The sequence below is a fragment of the Schistocerca piceifrons genome, chromosome 10, assembly GCF_021461385.2.
Source record: "Schistocerca piceifrons isolate TAMUIC-IGC-003096 chromosome 10, iqSchPice1.1, whole genome shotgun sequence".
Lineage (NCBI taxonomy): Eukaryota > Metazoa > Arthropoda > Insecta > Orthoptera > Acrididae > Schistocerca > Schistocerca piceifrons.
In genome coordinates this window covers 141838496-141851198 of record NC_060147.1, presented here as the reverse complement: position 1 = coordinate 141851198, position 12703 = coordinate 141838496, and the positions used below count along the sequence as shown (strand labels likewise).

At 48.1% G+C, this 12703-nt stretch overlaps 1 protein-coding gene across 1 annotated transcript in view; it reads right to left on the bottom strand.

The window, feature by feature from the left end:
• LOC124718779 (centaurin-gamma-1A) overlaps positions 1 to 12703 on the bottom strand; it is a 327380-nt gene that overhangs the window by 97675 nt on the left and 217002 nt on the right. The window contains exons 4-5 of the mRNA XM_047244390.1: positions 8207 to 8341; positions 4557 to 4741 (exon numbers count right to left, since the gene is read on the bottom strand). Coding sequence (XP_047100346.1) covers positions 4557 to 4741; positions 8207 to 8341 — 320 coding nt within the window. The remainder of the gene's footprint in view (positions 1 to 4556; positions 4742 to 8206; positions 8342 to 12703) is intronic.

Genomic DNA, 12703 nt, shown 5'->3' with positions numbered 1-12703 from the left:
AGTGCGTGCATGTCCAAAGGAGCTTTGCATCGTAATAATACAGGCATTGCAATATCGTATAACAAGGAATATATTTTCTATTCTGTGTTGCTACACAACCGATCTACGCGAACACCCTAAGTGAGTCGATCAAAGTTTTTAAATTAAATATTGGGAGAAGGTACGTGGATCAATGTTTTTTAATTAAATCCTGGGAAAATTTAGGTGGATCAACGTTTATCAACATATCGAATGTGCGAATGAATTACTGATGTACAATGATCCACCTATCTTCTCCCGTTTCTGAAGTAAAGTAAACATTGATCGTTGATCCACTTGCTCCGCTTTTCCTGCACTTCCAGATGATGCCGTGCAATCTTTGACCCTTTAAGTGCCATTTTAGCATCACACTTGATACATTTTTCTGTCACTGCAATCAATCCATGAGACATGCACCAACGGACGACGTCGTCGTGCATTAGCCTTTAGCAGTCCACTTTATATCACTTATTGCCATAATCAAAAAATGGTTCTCTAGGAACTCGTTAATAGAAAAACAGCGAACAAGGCAACCGTTTCAATTTCGGAGCTAGAAATATTTCAGTTCTCGCCTCATATTGGTTTTGTCAGAGTCATCCCATTGGGTACGCGAGACTGACGTGTTGCCAACTTAAGAACAATAGATAAGAACCGCTGTGACAACCGCTGGCCCTGATCTCGACTTTAACCCAAAAGACAACGCGTTTTCGATAGATCTTTAATGCGCGACGACATGTACAATTGCGAATTTTCGTACAAAAGTATAAATACGAATCCACCAAATACAGCACGGTAACTTCCGAAGCGCTGCGCTTTTGTCAGCCAGTCGTAGCTCACGTCGCGTGATTTCCCCGGCCAATGACAGCAGGTATTTAGAGCATTGGTCACACGATGTAGTCAGCCAATAGCAGCCTCACAGTTAAATAGTGCGAACACACAGGCGGGAAACGTTCATGGTTTAAATTAATTTACATACAGTGTACCTGCAAGAAAAACTAAGCTTTTCAATATATAAGCCCTAAGTAATATTGGTCTTCTTTAGTGAGGGTTACCCTTAAATAAAATTTTACATAACGGCGTAAATGGCTGGTCTTCTGGGCCCGGAATTTTTTAAGTTGTGGTCTCAAAGCGTTTAAGTTTTGAATGACAGTCAAACTCCCCGTGATTTAAGAAATTCATCGCACATTCTCACACGCAACATAATTCATCTTGCGTAAAAGGAAAATTATATTGAAGGTAAGGCTTTTCAAACCATCATTCGCAATATTTGCCCGCGACGTGTTGGAAATGTGAACTATTGTGACATCACGCTGATCGAAAGTAATTTGTTGTTACGAAGTAACTGCATAGTATTCATCCTAAAGCCTTTGGCACATTTTACTGTCCGCGCGGCAGTAGCGGGTGAAAGCAAAATTCTTTGCTAGAGGATCAGTTATTACCAGTTTAAATTACAAATGGCTCTGATCACTATGGGACTTAACATCTGTGGTCATCAGTCCCCTAGAACGTAGAACTACTTAAACCTAACTAACCTAAGGACATCACACACATCCATGCCCGAGGCAGGATTCGAACCTGCGACCGTAGCAGTCACGCGGTTCCGGACTGCGCGCCTAGAACCGCTAGACCACCGCGGTCGGCTTTAAATTACAAAACTTCAATTGAAAACTAAAACAACTCCTAAAATCCTAAAAAATCCAGGCTTTTCCTGGATGAAAAAATTTCCACATTTTCGCAATTTCCCCGCTTCCCGGGGCGTATACACCCTTTAAACCTCCTAAATTAATTGTAGTGTGGGCCCACTAAGGTTCCTTAAGGGCTAGCGAGTTTCCCATTACGTCAGTTACTTTCCAGGTTCTGCTGGAAAGAAACTTCCGGAAGTCGCGGCTGAAAGCAGCACTTCGCACAGTGGTGCTTCTAGTGGAAGCAGGAAATGGCCAGTCTGAAAGCCTGCGGCCGGCACCCGGAGCTAGACAGCAGAAAAGCGGCGAGACAAATTCGGTCGTCTGGGATGGAGGTGGTGCTTCAAAATGCATAGGACGAAATATGAACAGCTGCAAGAATCTCAAACTGCATTCCCAGGCGCGGGTGTGGTATTCTGATGGAGGCGTATCCGGTTTTCTGGATGAGTGGTACACTTGGAGCGAGTGAGTGTGTGGTCAGCAGGCAGAGCGCCATACGAGGTTGTGGAGTCACAAGCTAGCGGGGGTGGTGTTTCATAAAATGACAGACTTCGCGAGGTTTAACCCCAGCAAAACCACGAGGGAAGGGGGTACTTTATGCCCTAACAACATCCTTTTCAAATAAACACTTATGTATTAAAAGGGTCCAGCACCCGTTCTAAATCTTAGCAGTAGCAACGCGTTTTCCTTAATGTGTGTACACGCGGGAGGGGCACGTTGCGAACACCACAAATTTTTTTAAAAAATGCAGATTCTGTTAATTATCGTTAAGTTTTATCCACAACGTACTTTTAAAGATATACATATGTCTAAGAAGGGTCCTGAACATAAAAATATCGGCTGGCCGGTGTGGCCGCGCGGTTCTAGGCGCTTCAGTCTGGAACAGCGTGACCCCTACGGTCGGAGGTTCGAATCCTGCCTCGGGCATGGATGTGTGTGATGTCCTTAGTTAGGTTTAAGTAGTTCTAAGCTCTAGGGTACTGATGACCACAGATGTTAAGTCCCATAGTGCTCAGAGCCATTTGAACCATAAAAATATCGATATGACATCTGTTGCGAAAAGTCACATTTACTACTAACAAGGGCACCATACGAACTTCGCCTCACCGACTTGATTCATTTCGACAGAATGCAGAGGGCGCATGTGAATATGAAGCTGCAAGGAGTGCAGTTTTGAAGCGACGAGGGCTTGGGACGACAAGTGTGCCTTACTTCCTACAGAAACTTGGGAGAACCGGGTTCCTAGTATCCTTGTGTAGCCATGGAAGATTCATTTCGAGAAGAATTTTGATCAGCTAGGTCAACGGCCTAGCCGCAGTAGTAACTCCGATTCCCGTCAGATCATCGAAGTTAAGCTCTGTCGAGCACGGCTAGCACTGGGATGGGCCACCGTCCAGGTCTGCCGAGTGCTGTCGGCAAGCGGGGTGCACTCGGCTGTCGTGAGTCCGACTGAGGAGCTACTCGACTGAGAAGTGGCGACATCGGCCACGAAAACTGACAACGGCTGGGGGAGTGCTGGGCCTCTCTGTATCCGCATGCCGGTCGGCCACGTCGGGCCTTCGAGGCCTGTTCGGACGGTGTTCGTTTCATCAGCTGGCGAAACTCGACGATTTTCTGTAAAACACGGGAGGAAGTTATCTTGAGGTATACCGTCTTACCAAAAGTATACACACATTCCTTCGTACAGCGGAATTCACTACGAGATGGGGAGTATCGTGTTGTTACAGCAACAGCGGACTAGGTCGATTAGGAGAGACCGCTGACTTCGAAAGCGGGCCAGTCACTGGATGTCGCCCGAGTAACAAATCCACCAGGGACATTTCAACTTTTCTGTAACTGTCCAAGTCTGATGTGATTGTGGAGTGCAAACTGGAAAAGAACAACCGCTGCCACACCGAGAATAGGCGGACCTCACGAACTAGCGGACAGCGACCAACCAGCATTGTGGAGCGCCGTCGTAAAACTAGCGTGAAATTAGTGGAGGGAATCACTCGACAGTTCCCAAGTGCTACCAGTGGTCCAGCTGACGCAGGGAGTTGAAGAGGATGAGGTACGATGGTCGAGCAGCCTCTCATTCCTGTAGTCAGTGCTAAGCAATGTTTGAGGTGGTGAAGAGCTACGCCACTGGACGGTGAACGACTTTAAGCGAGTGATTTTGGGAGAAAAATCACGCCCGTATCGCGTGGCAATGCCATGGAACAGTTTTGGATTTGGCAAATGGCTGGAGAACGTTACCTGCCTTCGTGTGTAGCACTAAGACTGAAGTGCGGAGGAGGTGGTGTAGCGGTAATGGGTGTTTTTTTGTGATTCGGATGTGGTCTCCTTACTGAGCTTAAGGAAACTCTAACACGGAATTATATGAACACATTTACAGCCTTGCGTATTGCGTACAGAAGGGGAACAGTTTGAAGGCTACGATTCTTCCAGCGCGACAGAGAGCAGCACCTGTGACACAATGGTTTGTGGACAAGAACATTCAGGAATTGGACTGGCCTGCCAAGAGTCCCGAACTGAGCCCACTGGAACGCCTCTGCTGTGAGTCAGAACGTCAACTTCGCTCCAGACCGCAGCGTCCAACATCAACATCACTACCTTCTCTGGTTTCCGCTCTTGAGGAAGAATGGGCTGCCATTCCTCCAATGATACGGATACATTTTATTGAAAGTGTCGCCAGCACGTTGTCCATATTGTGTCATCTGGTAGCTGGCCCGATACTTTTGGCAAGGTAGCTTGTTTTGCAGTCCTCCTTTGCGTATACTAGAAATACGTATTAATTTATTCTATTAAAATAATTAGGACAGTCTACACACATGATGACTTCAATTGTGGAAGGTGACGAGAAGGTGCGCTACTCACCAGCTGGTGCTGCGAAGACGGCCTCTGCACCGTGGGCGCCGGAGCCTGCGGGACGGCGAAGTGCGGCGCGCCGCTGGGCGTCGGGGGCCGCGAGCCGCCTCCGGGGGCGGCCGGGGGCGGCGCGGGCGCGGGCGCGGGGGCGGGCACCGCCGCCGCCAGGCGCTGCGCCACGATCTTCTGGCACGCTGCAGCACCGTACCGACACACGTCAGCGCGCTACGTTACAGCGCGAGCACCGTAGCTCGGCGCGCCGCGCGGGCATGCCGGGAGCGACGGGATAGGGGCAATCCGTTAAACTCGCTCCCAGCAGCCCTCGCGCGGAGTGCCGAGCTACGGTGCGCGCACGGAGCATCTGTACATACACATTCGAGCTCAAAAAACGCCATTATTACTATTTTCTTTCTTAGTTCATTTGCTTATTAAGCGCGGGGAAAATATCTTTATAGCTCTGTACGTGCTCTAAACACCCTTATCTTTTTCTCACGATCAGTATGTTAGATATAAGATTGTGGCAGGTAAACAGTTGCACAGCCTCCCGGAATAACACTTGTCCAAATTTTCACAACAGGATTCAAGGGGGAACTGTCATTTTCGTTTCTCACATTTGATTTAAATTCCCCACGCATTTCACAGGCCGTTTACGGTAGTACCAGCACGCCTCCGAAATCACTCCATGTCTCCTGCCACGCCTGCTCGACTCCAAACACCACTCGAGCGCTTCCTCGCCTGACAAACCGACGTCCCCGCGTGTCTTTCTTCGGGTCGCGAAAGATGTGTAAGCCACACGGTGGAAGATCCGGGCTGTACGGAAGATGTTGAAGTCTTTCTCAACCGCATCGCTGAAGGGCAGCCTCCGTCCGATTGGCTGCGTGGGGGCGGGCGTTATCGTGCAGCAGGATGATTCCGTCCAACAGTCCGAGGACAAACGGCACAAACGGTAGTGGAAACACCCCACATCTCTTCCGCCATGGTGGTTCACACAAGTCTCGGGAAGGCCACGATGGCCTCATCCTTCGACTGCAGACGCCTTCTACTCGTCGAGTTCCTCGAGCGTGGAGCCGCGATCAATGCGCAGCGCTATAAAGACACTTTGCAGAAATTGCGTCGCACCATGAAGTCAGAATGTCTAGGAATGGTGTCAGGTGGAATGATCCTGTTTCACGACAACGCCCGCCTGCCCCCACACCGCCAATCACTTCGGCGACTTGGTTGGGAAACCGTAAGATCCTCATTACTACATGGATCTTTCACCGTGTGGTTTTCACTTGTTTGTCGACTTGAAGAAAGACACGCGTGGACGTCACGTTAGTCAGGAAATGCGAGAGTTGTGGATATGTGAGTGGCCGACCGCGTTCTACGAAACAGGAATTTATCGTCTCGTCTCCCAGTGGTATAAATGCCTTAACGTGCGTGCTTACTGATTTATAATGAAACGATTCCACGGTGCCGCTGTGGCGGGTGCTCCGTTTTGACAGCCGTTTATATTAGGCTGCTGTATAGATTCTCAGCGTTTTTGCTTTGCGTGTTGGTGTTGTGGTTGCCATGGGTTTAGTAATCGATCATTTTTTATTTGCTATTCCAGTTTACATATTTTCATTTCATCATCTGGAGAAAGTAAATGGAGCTGTGGACGCTAGAAAATAGAGTGCCAAGTTGGATAGTCGGAACATTTCGAACATATTCTTGTGTTTGAGTTCCACAGATGGGTGACAGCGGCGAAGCGAGCGAGAACCGTTTGCGTCGTGTTTGGGTATAATGGCACTGGACAGAGCACGGCAAGAAAATGGGTTTCTCGTTTGAAGGAGGACATTAGTAACTCTACGTGTTCAGGAAGATCTTCGGGGTTCGATGAATATCGTTTAAACGCATTAATCCACAATGATCCACGTCAGTGTACTTGAGATCTGGGAAATGTGATGAGCTGTTATCATTCGACTATCGTGCGACATTTGCATGCAGTGGGGAAGGTTCAAAAAATCGGGTGTTTGAGTACCGCATGCTCTAACAATGAGTCAACCTTACAGAAATCGGCGCTTGGCAACAACACCGACCATTCCTATAGCCTGTAATGTTACTGGTGACTATAAATGATGTCTTTACGCTAACATAAGGAAAAGAAAGGAATGGTTGAGCCGAAATAAAGCAGCAACTGCCCGTACAAAGAGCTGCGCGCACCCACAGAAGATGACGTTATGTCACTGGTGGGACAGCCACGCTGTGGTGTACTACGAACCACTACTGTTGACTCTTCCTTTCACAATTGAGACGTCATGTGGGCACAGTCCAAGAACAACGACCAGGAATACTGCTTTTTGCTAGACTGACAAGAAACATTACACAGGGGTTGGTTTGGAAAGTCAATCCGCACCGACCTTATTCCCATGATCTTGCGCCCTTAATTTTGCCCTTTTTTTGCTCTCTGTCTCACAATCTTCACGAAACTTCTTTTCGAGATGAAAATGCACTCCGAACGAATTCTTCGCCTCAAAACCACGTGATTTTTACAATTAGAGCTGAGAAGTTACTCTAGCGTTGGCAGACTGTTGTACATAGTGAAGGAGAATATATTATAAATTACTCAAGTCTCTGTTATGTGTATCTGTTGTGTCCGTTAAACTTGTGAAAAAAAGCTACGACCTCATGCACCAAATCAACATTACAGAGTGCGAAATATTCACCCTCCTGAAAGAGACATTCCGTATTGTGAGACAAGCGTAGTGTGTAACGTGGTAAGGTGTAGCACTCACTCTCCTACAGACGTGGTTCTCATTGGGACAGTAGTGTGTGTGGTGCACTCGCCCTCCTGAACATTTGCTATTGTAAGACAGGTATAGTGTAGTGCAGCAGTGTAGTGTAGTGTAGTGCAGTGCAGTGCAGTGTAGTGTGGCAAAGTCTAGCACTCACTATGCTGGAGACGTGCATTCATATTGGGAGATGAATATACGGTACTGTAGACGTGTAGAGCACTCACCCTCCTGAGTGAAGTGCTGCACAGTGTAAGAGATGTTGATGTTTCGTTTGTGGGGCGCTCAACTGCGCGGTATCAGTTTGGACACAGTCCAATTTTTACACAGTCCAATCTAGCCACTGTCACCAATGACGACGACGATGATGATGATGAAATGATGGGGACAACACAAACACCCAATCCCCAGGCAGAGAAAAATCCCCAACCCCGTCGGGAATCGAACGCGGGACCCCGTGATTCGCATAGTGTAAGAGAGGTGTGGTGTAGTGTAGTATGGTGTTGCAGAGTGTAACACTCACTGTCTTGGAGACATAGTCTACATTGTGATTTGTACTGCACCTGTTTGGAGCACTCACCTTCCTGAATGAGGCACTCTGTACTGTGGCAGGGTGTAGGATCCACTTCCTAGAGACGTGCTTCACATTGGGAGATGAGTGAATCGTACTGTAAACGTGCGGAGTACTCACCCTGCATAATGAGGTGCTCCGTACTGAGAGACAGATGTAACACAGTGAAGTGTAGTGTAGTGTAGTGTAGTGTAGTGTGGCAGAGTGTAGCAATCACTGTGCTGGAGACGTGATCAATATTGTGAGATTACCGTACTGTACTGCAGACGTGTGGTGTACTCACCGTCCTGAATGAAGTGCATCGCACTGCGGGAGAAGCGTAGTGTGGTACTCACCGTCCTGGAAGACGCGCTCGACGTTGAGGCCGTAGGTGGCGCACGTCTCGTAGTAGGAGCAGCGCTTCAGGTCGGCCGCCAGCTTCCGCGCGCGCGCGTCGTCGATGACGCGCGGGTTGCTCTCGCTGATGGCGTCTGCACAGCAAGACAACGGGGTCAGCAGGCTGCAGGTCAGCGGCAGGCGGGCTGCAGTGGGGGGGGGGGGGGCTGCTGACTGGCTGGCTGGACTCGCCGAAACTTCGTCCACTACTTCAGGGCGAGCGACTGTACGGTAGGAGACTAGCCTGGCTGGGACACGTTCTCTGGACGGATGCCGGAGGTGCGACGAAGACCACGGGAGAGATTGAACAGGTGTATCTCACACTGGCTGACATAAAAGGTAAATCACCCAGAAGTGAAGGGGGAGGAAGGGGGGGGGGGGGAGACGACGAAATGAAACCGCACAGGCTGAGGTGATGGTATGCTGTTTTCTTGCGGTGATTACAAAATCTTGTCCTTGTTGCTGCTTCACATTTGATGTTTATTCTGTGCGCCGGTGATGTTTCTAACCGTCCTGGCAGATGGCGGAGCCGTAGTACAGCGTCAAAATGGCGTCTACATACGACTCACGTTACAAGCAAGCGTACTGTTATTGAATTGCTGTGTGCAGAAAAAACCGTGGTGAACATCCAGAAACGTTTGTGTGAAGTGTAAGGCGGATGCTGCAGTTGATAGGAGTACAGTTGGGCGATGGCTAAATAAAGCTACAGCCTCGGGAAATGCAGAAACAGAGCTCCACGATCAGCCACGCTCTGAACGTCCTGTCACAGCCACTGCCCCAGACGTGCTGTGTCGTGCGGATGCCATTATTCGTGCTTAAAGATTCTCTATCGGGAACACGCTTTGAAGATGACGAGTGTGTCAGTCGTGCAGTGAAAACATGGCTACGCTTACACAACAAGAGCTTTTGCCAGCAGGAAGTACATGCTCTTCTAAAAGTAGGGTAAATCAGAATGTCAGTGGTGTCTGTAGCAGGATTCGAGTGCGAGTCGTTTACGAGACATCGCATTTTGACAAGTTCATGCACCGATACTTGTCTGTGCCATTCAACCTGTGTAGTTGCTGTTATATTTCCTTACAGTCTGCTTGTCACTGCGACTTGCTGGTCAGACAGTGTGTGACGGTCCAGCAGTAGGTGTGAGTGGACGATGGGATTTACCAACGCAGAAATAGCCGACGTGCTCGTCGTACATGGGGTGTGCTGGAAGAATGCGGTTCGTACTTGTACGGTGGATACTGCAAGATATCTCAATAGACGTGAAAACTCTCGGCAGTTATTTATCAATCTCTTCAACCAGTTACGCGAAAGTGGCAGTGGAACATCAAGACAACGTAACAGTACGAAACAGGTGACGACAAAAGTGGAAGAAATTAATGATGTCGCTACCGTTGCAACTGATCCGCACGACAGCTTCCGCGCAATCCCAAGAGGAGGTGGCGTGAGTCAGGCAAGTGTCCTACGCTTTCTCCACCGACATAGGGTCCATCCCTCTCATATCTCCGTCTCGATCAAGAGCTGCATGGAAACGATTGTGAGAATCGTTTTAACTTCTGTAAATGGGCATTAAGACAGGATACTCCAGATGTATCATGTATCTCGTTTAGTGATGAAGCCAATGGCCAGGTAAAGCGTCGAAACATGCACTATTGGCCTGTTGACAATCCCCGTTGGCTTTGTCAGGTGGAACGTCATTGTCCATGGAGTGTACACGTGTGGTGGGGGATAGGACAGTTTTTCATCGACGAAACATTGAACACGCACAAGTATCGCAACCTCCTAACAGACCATCTTCTACGGATGCTGACTAGGAGGAACCTGTGGTACCAACATCACGGCTGTCCAGCCCATCGTAAACAAAGTACTACAGCACGTCTTCATCTACGTCTACGTGGATACTCCGCAAATCACGCGTAAGTGCTTGGAAGAGGGTTAATCAAACCACCTTCACAATAATTCTCTATTATTCCAATCTCTCAGACAGCGCGCGGAAAAAACGAAGACTTATATCTTTCTGGACGAGTTCTGATTCCCCTTATTTTATTGTGGTGGTCGTTTCTCCCTATATAGGTCGGCGTCAACAAAATTTTTCGCATTCGGAGCAGAAGGTTGGGATTGAAATTTCATGAGAAGATTCCGTCGCAACGAAAAACGCCTCTGTTTTAATTATGTGTACCCCAAATCCTGCGGCACATCAGTGACTCTCTCTCTCGCCTATTTCGCGATAATACAAAACGCGCTGCTCTTCTCTGAACTTTCTCGATGTACTCTGTTAATCCTAATTGGTAAGAATCCCAGGCCGCGCAGCAGTACTCCAAGAGAGTAGTGTAGTCAGTCTCTTTAGTAAATCTGTTAGATTTTCAAAGTGTTCTGCCTTCCCCACCAACATTTTCTGTTTGTTCTTTCCAATGTAAGTTTTTCATAATTGACATTCCTACGTATTTAGCTGAATTTACAGCCTTTAGATTTGACTGATAGCACTCATGTGGGTGACCTCACACTTTTCATTATTTAGGGTCAACTGCCAGTTTTCGCACCATACAGATATCTTTTCTAAATCGTTCTGCAATTTGTTTTGATCTTCTGATGACTTTACTACTTGATAAATGACAGCATCCTCAGCAAACAACCTGTCTTCTAAATCATTTATACTGATAATGAACAGCAGGTGGCCTGTAACACTACCTTGGGGAAAGCCACAAATCACTTCTCTTTTACTCGACAACTTTCCGTCAATTACTACGAACTGTGATCTCTCTGACAGGAAATCACGGATCCAGTCACATAACTGAGATGATATTCCATAAGCACGCAATTTCACCACAAGGCGCTTGTATGGTACAATGTCAAATGCCTTCAGGAAATCTAGAAATACGGAATCAATTTGAAATCACTTGTCAATAGGACTCAACGCTTCGTGTGTGTAAAGAGCTACTTGTATTTGACAAGAATGATGTTTTCTAAATCCGTGTTGATCGTGTTCAATAGACTGTTCTTCTGGAGGTAATTCTTAATGTCTTTAACACAATTGTTTCCAAATCATTGGATTGGACGGAGAGGACCTATACCTTGGCTGGCCTGTGCCCCTGGTTTCACGCCCACAGACTTTTTCTTTGGGGAAAGGCGAAGGACGCGATCTACAAGGGCATGGCAATTACACCGGATGATATACAACGACGTATTAGCGCAGCCTGCTCGGACATCTCCACTGAAATGCCAGCACGTGTGCGGTAGTCGTTCCATACCAAATTGGAAGCGCGTGTTGTCGGTGCCGGAAGTCATTACGAGTACAACCTGTGATGGTCAATTGTCTCGTTCACGTTCCTGGTGTATGTACTTGTGCTGTTCTGTAGTGTGAGTTACCACAGCTTTTGTACATGTGTGGGTGTGGGAATTTTTCAAAATACGACATCTCGTAAACGACCCGCACTAGAATCCTGCAATAAACACCATGGCATTCTAATTTACCCTACTTCTAGTCTGTTAGGGTCAATTGCCAATGTTCCATTTAAAAATGTGTATAACTGAACAAAAAAATTACTATTTTTCAGTATTATTACAGTATGACGATTGGCTAACAATACGAACCGCTGGCTACCAATGCATTCTGCGACTACCACACACCAACAGCACTTTCCACTTCCGTAATATTCGCGACGTAACTTTTAAATGATTCACCCTGTACGCTCTACCAGGCGCGGTAACAACGCTAATGCAGTCTGGTGGTCGTCCTACTGGTCACAGAGAACTGCAGCTCCGATCAGTTACGTGCCGGCCGCTGGTGTGTTGTTCTACCGCGTCACACTGACATCCGGCCACGTCTTAGTGCGTGCTTGACATTTCGCTTGTACTGCAATGTAGAAGCGGCGTCTCCCGTCCCCCGCATTCGCTCTCCAGCTGTGGGAAATTTAAAAAATTGCGAGCGTCTGGGGCGAGTGGGTCAGGAATCGGGTGACGGTGGTGGCGGCGTGGCCCTGCAGACGTCGTCAGACAGACAGAGCAGCAGAAGGCGTTTCCGTTTCTTTTTCGCCAGGTCAGCCCGGGTCGTGAGGCGCAGCGGCGCGTGCTGAAGTACCCTCCGGAACCGCCGTTCCTCCCTGGCACGAGTGTCTCATTCTGAGAGGAGAGGAGAGAGAGAGGGGGGGGGAGGTCTGCCCTCGATACGGCCGCTGCTGACTCCCCAGGAAGAACTCCGCCAGGCGGCTGTGTGCAGGCGTGTTCCACATGGGGACCGCACCGACTTCCCCCCACCGATTTGATTCGTACTGACAAGATTTATAGGGCATCAGTAGAACTTCAAGATACGTGCATAGGAAGGCGCAACTCCCAACAGTTTTCGAGAAAATCGAGTACAAAAATTTTACGCCTCCTTATTTACGTATATACAGGATGCTCCCCTGAACAACTTGAGGTAGGGAATCTGTGGTCGGAGAAGCCAGCTTAAGGAGATAATAGGAATA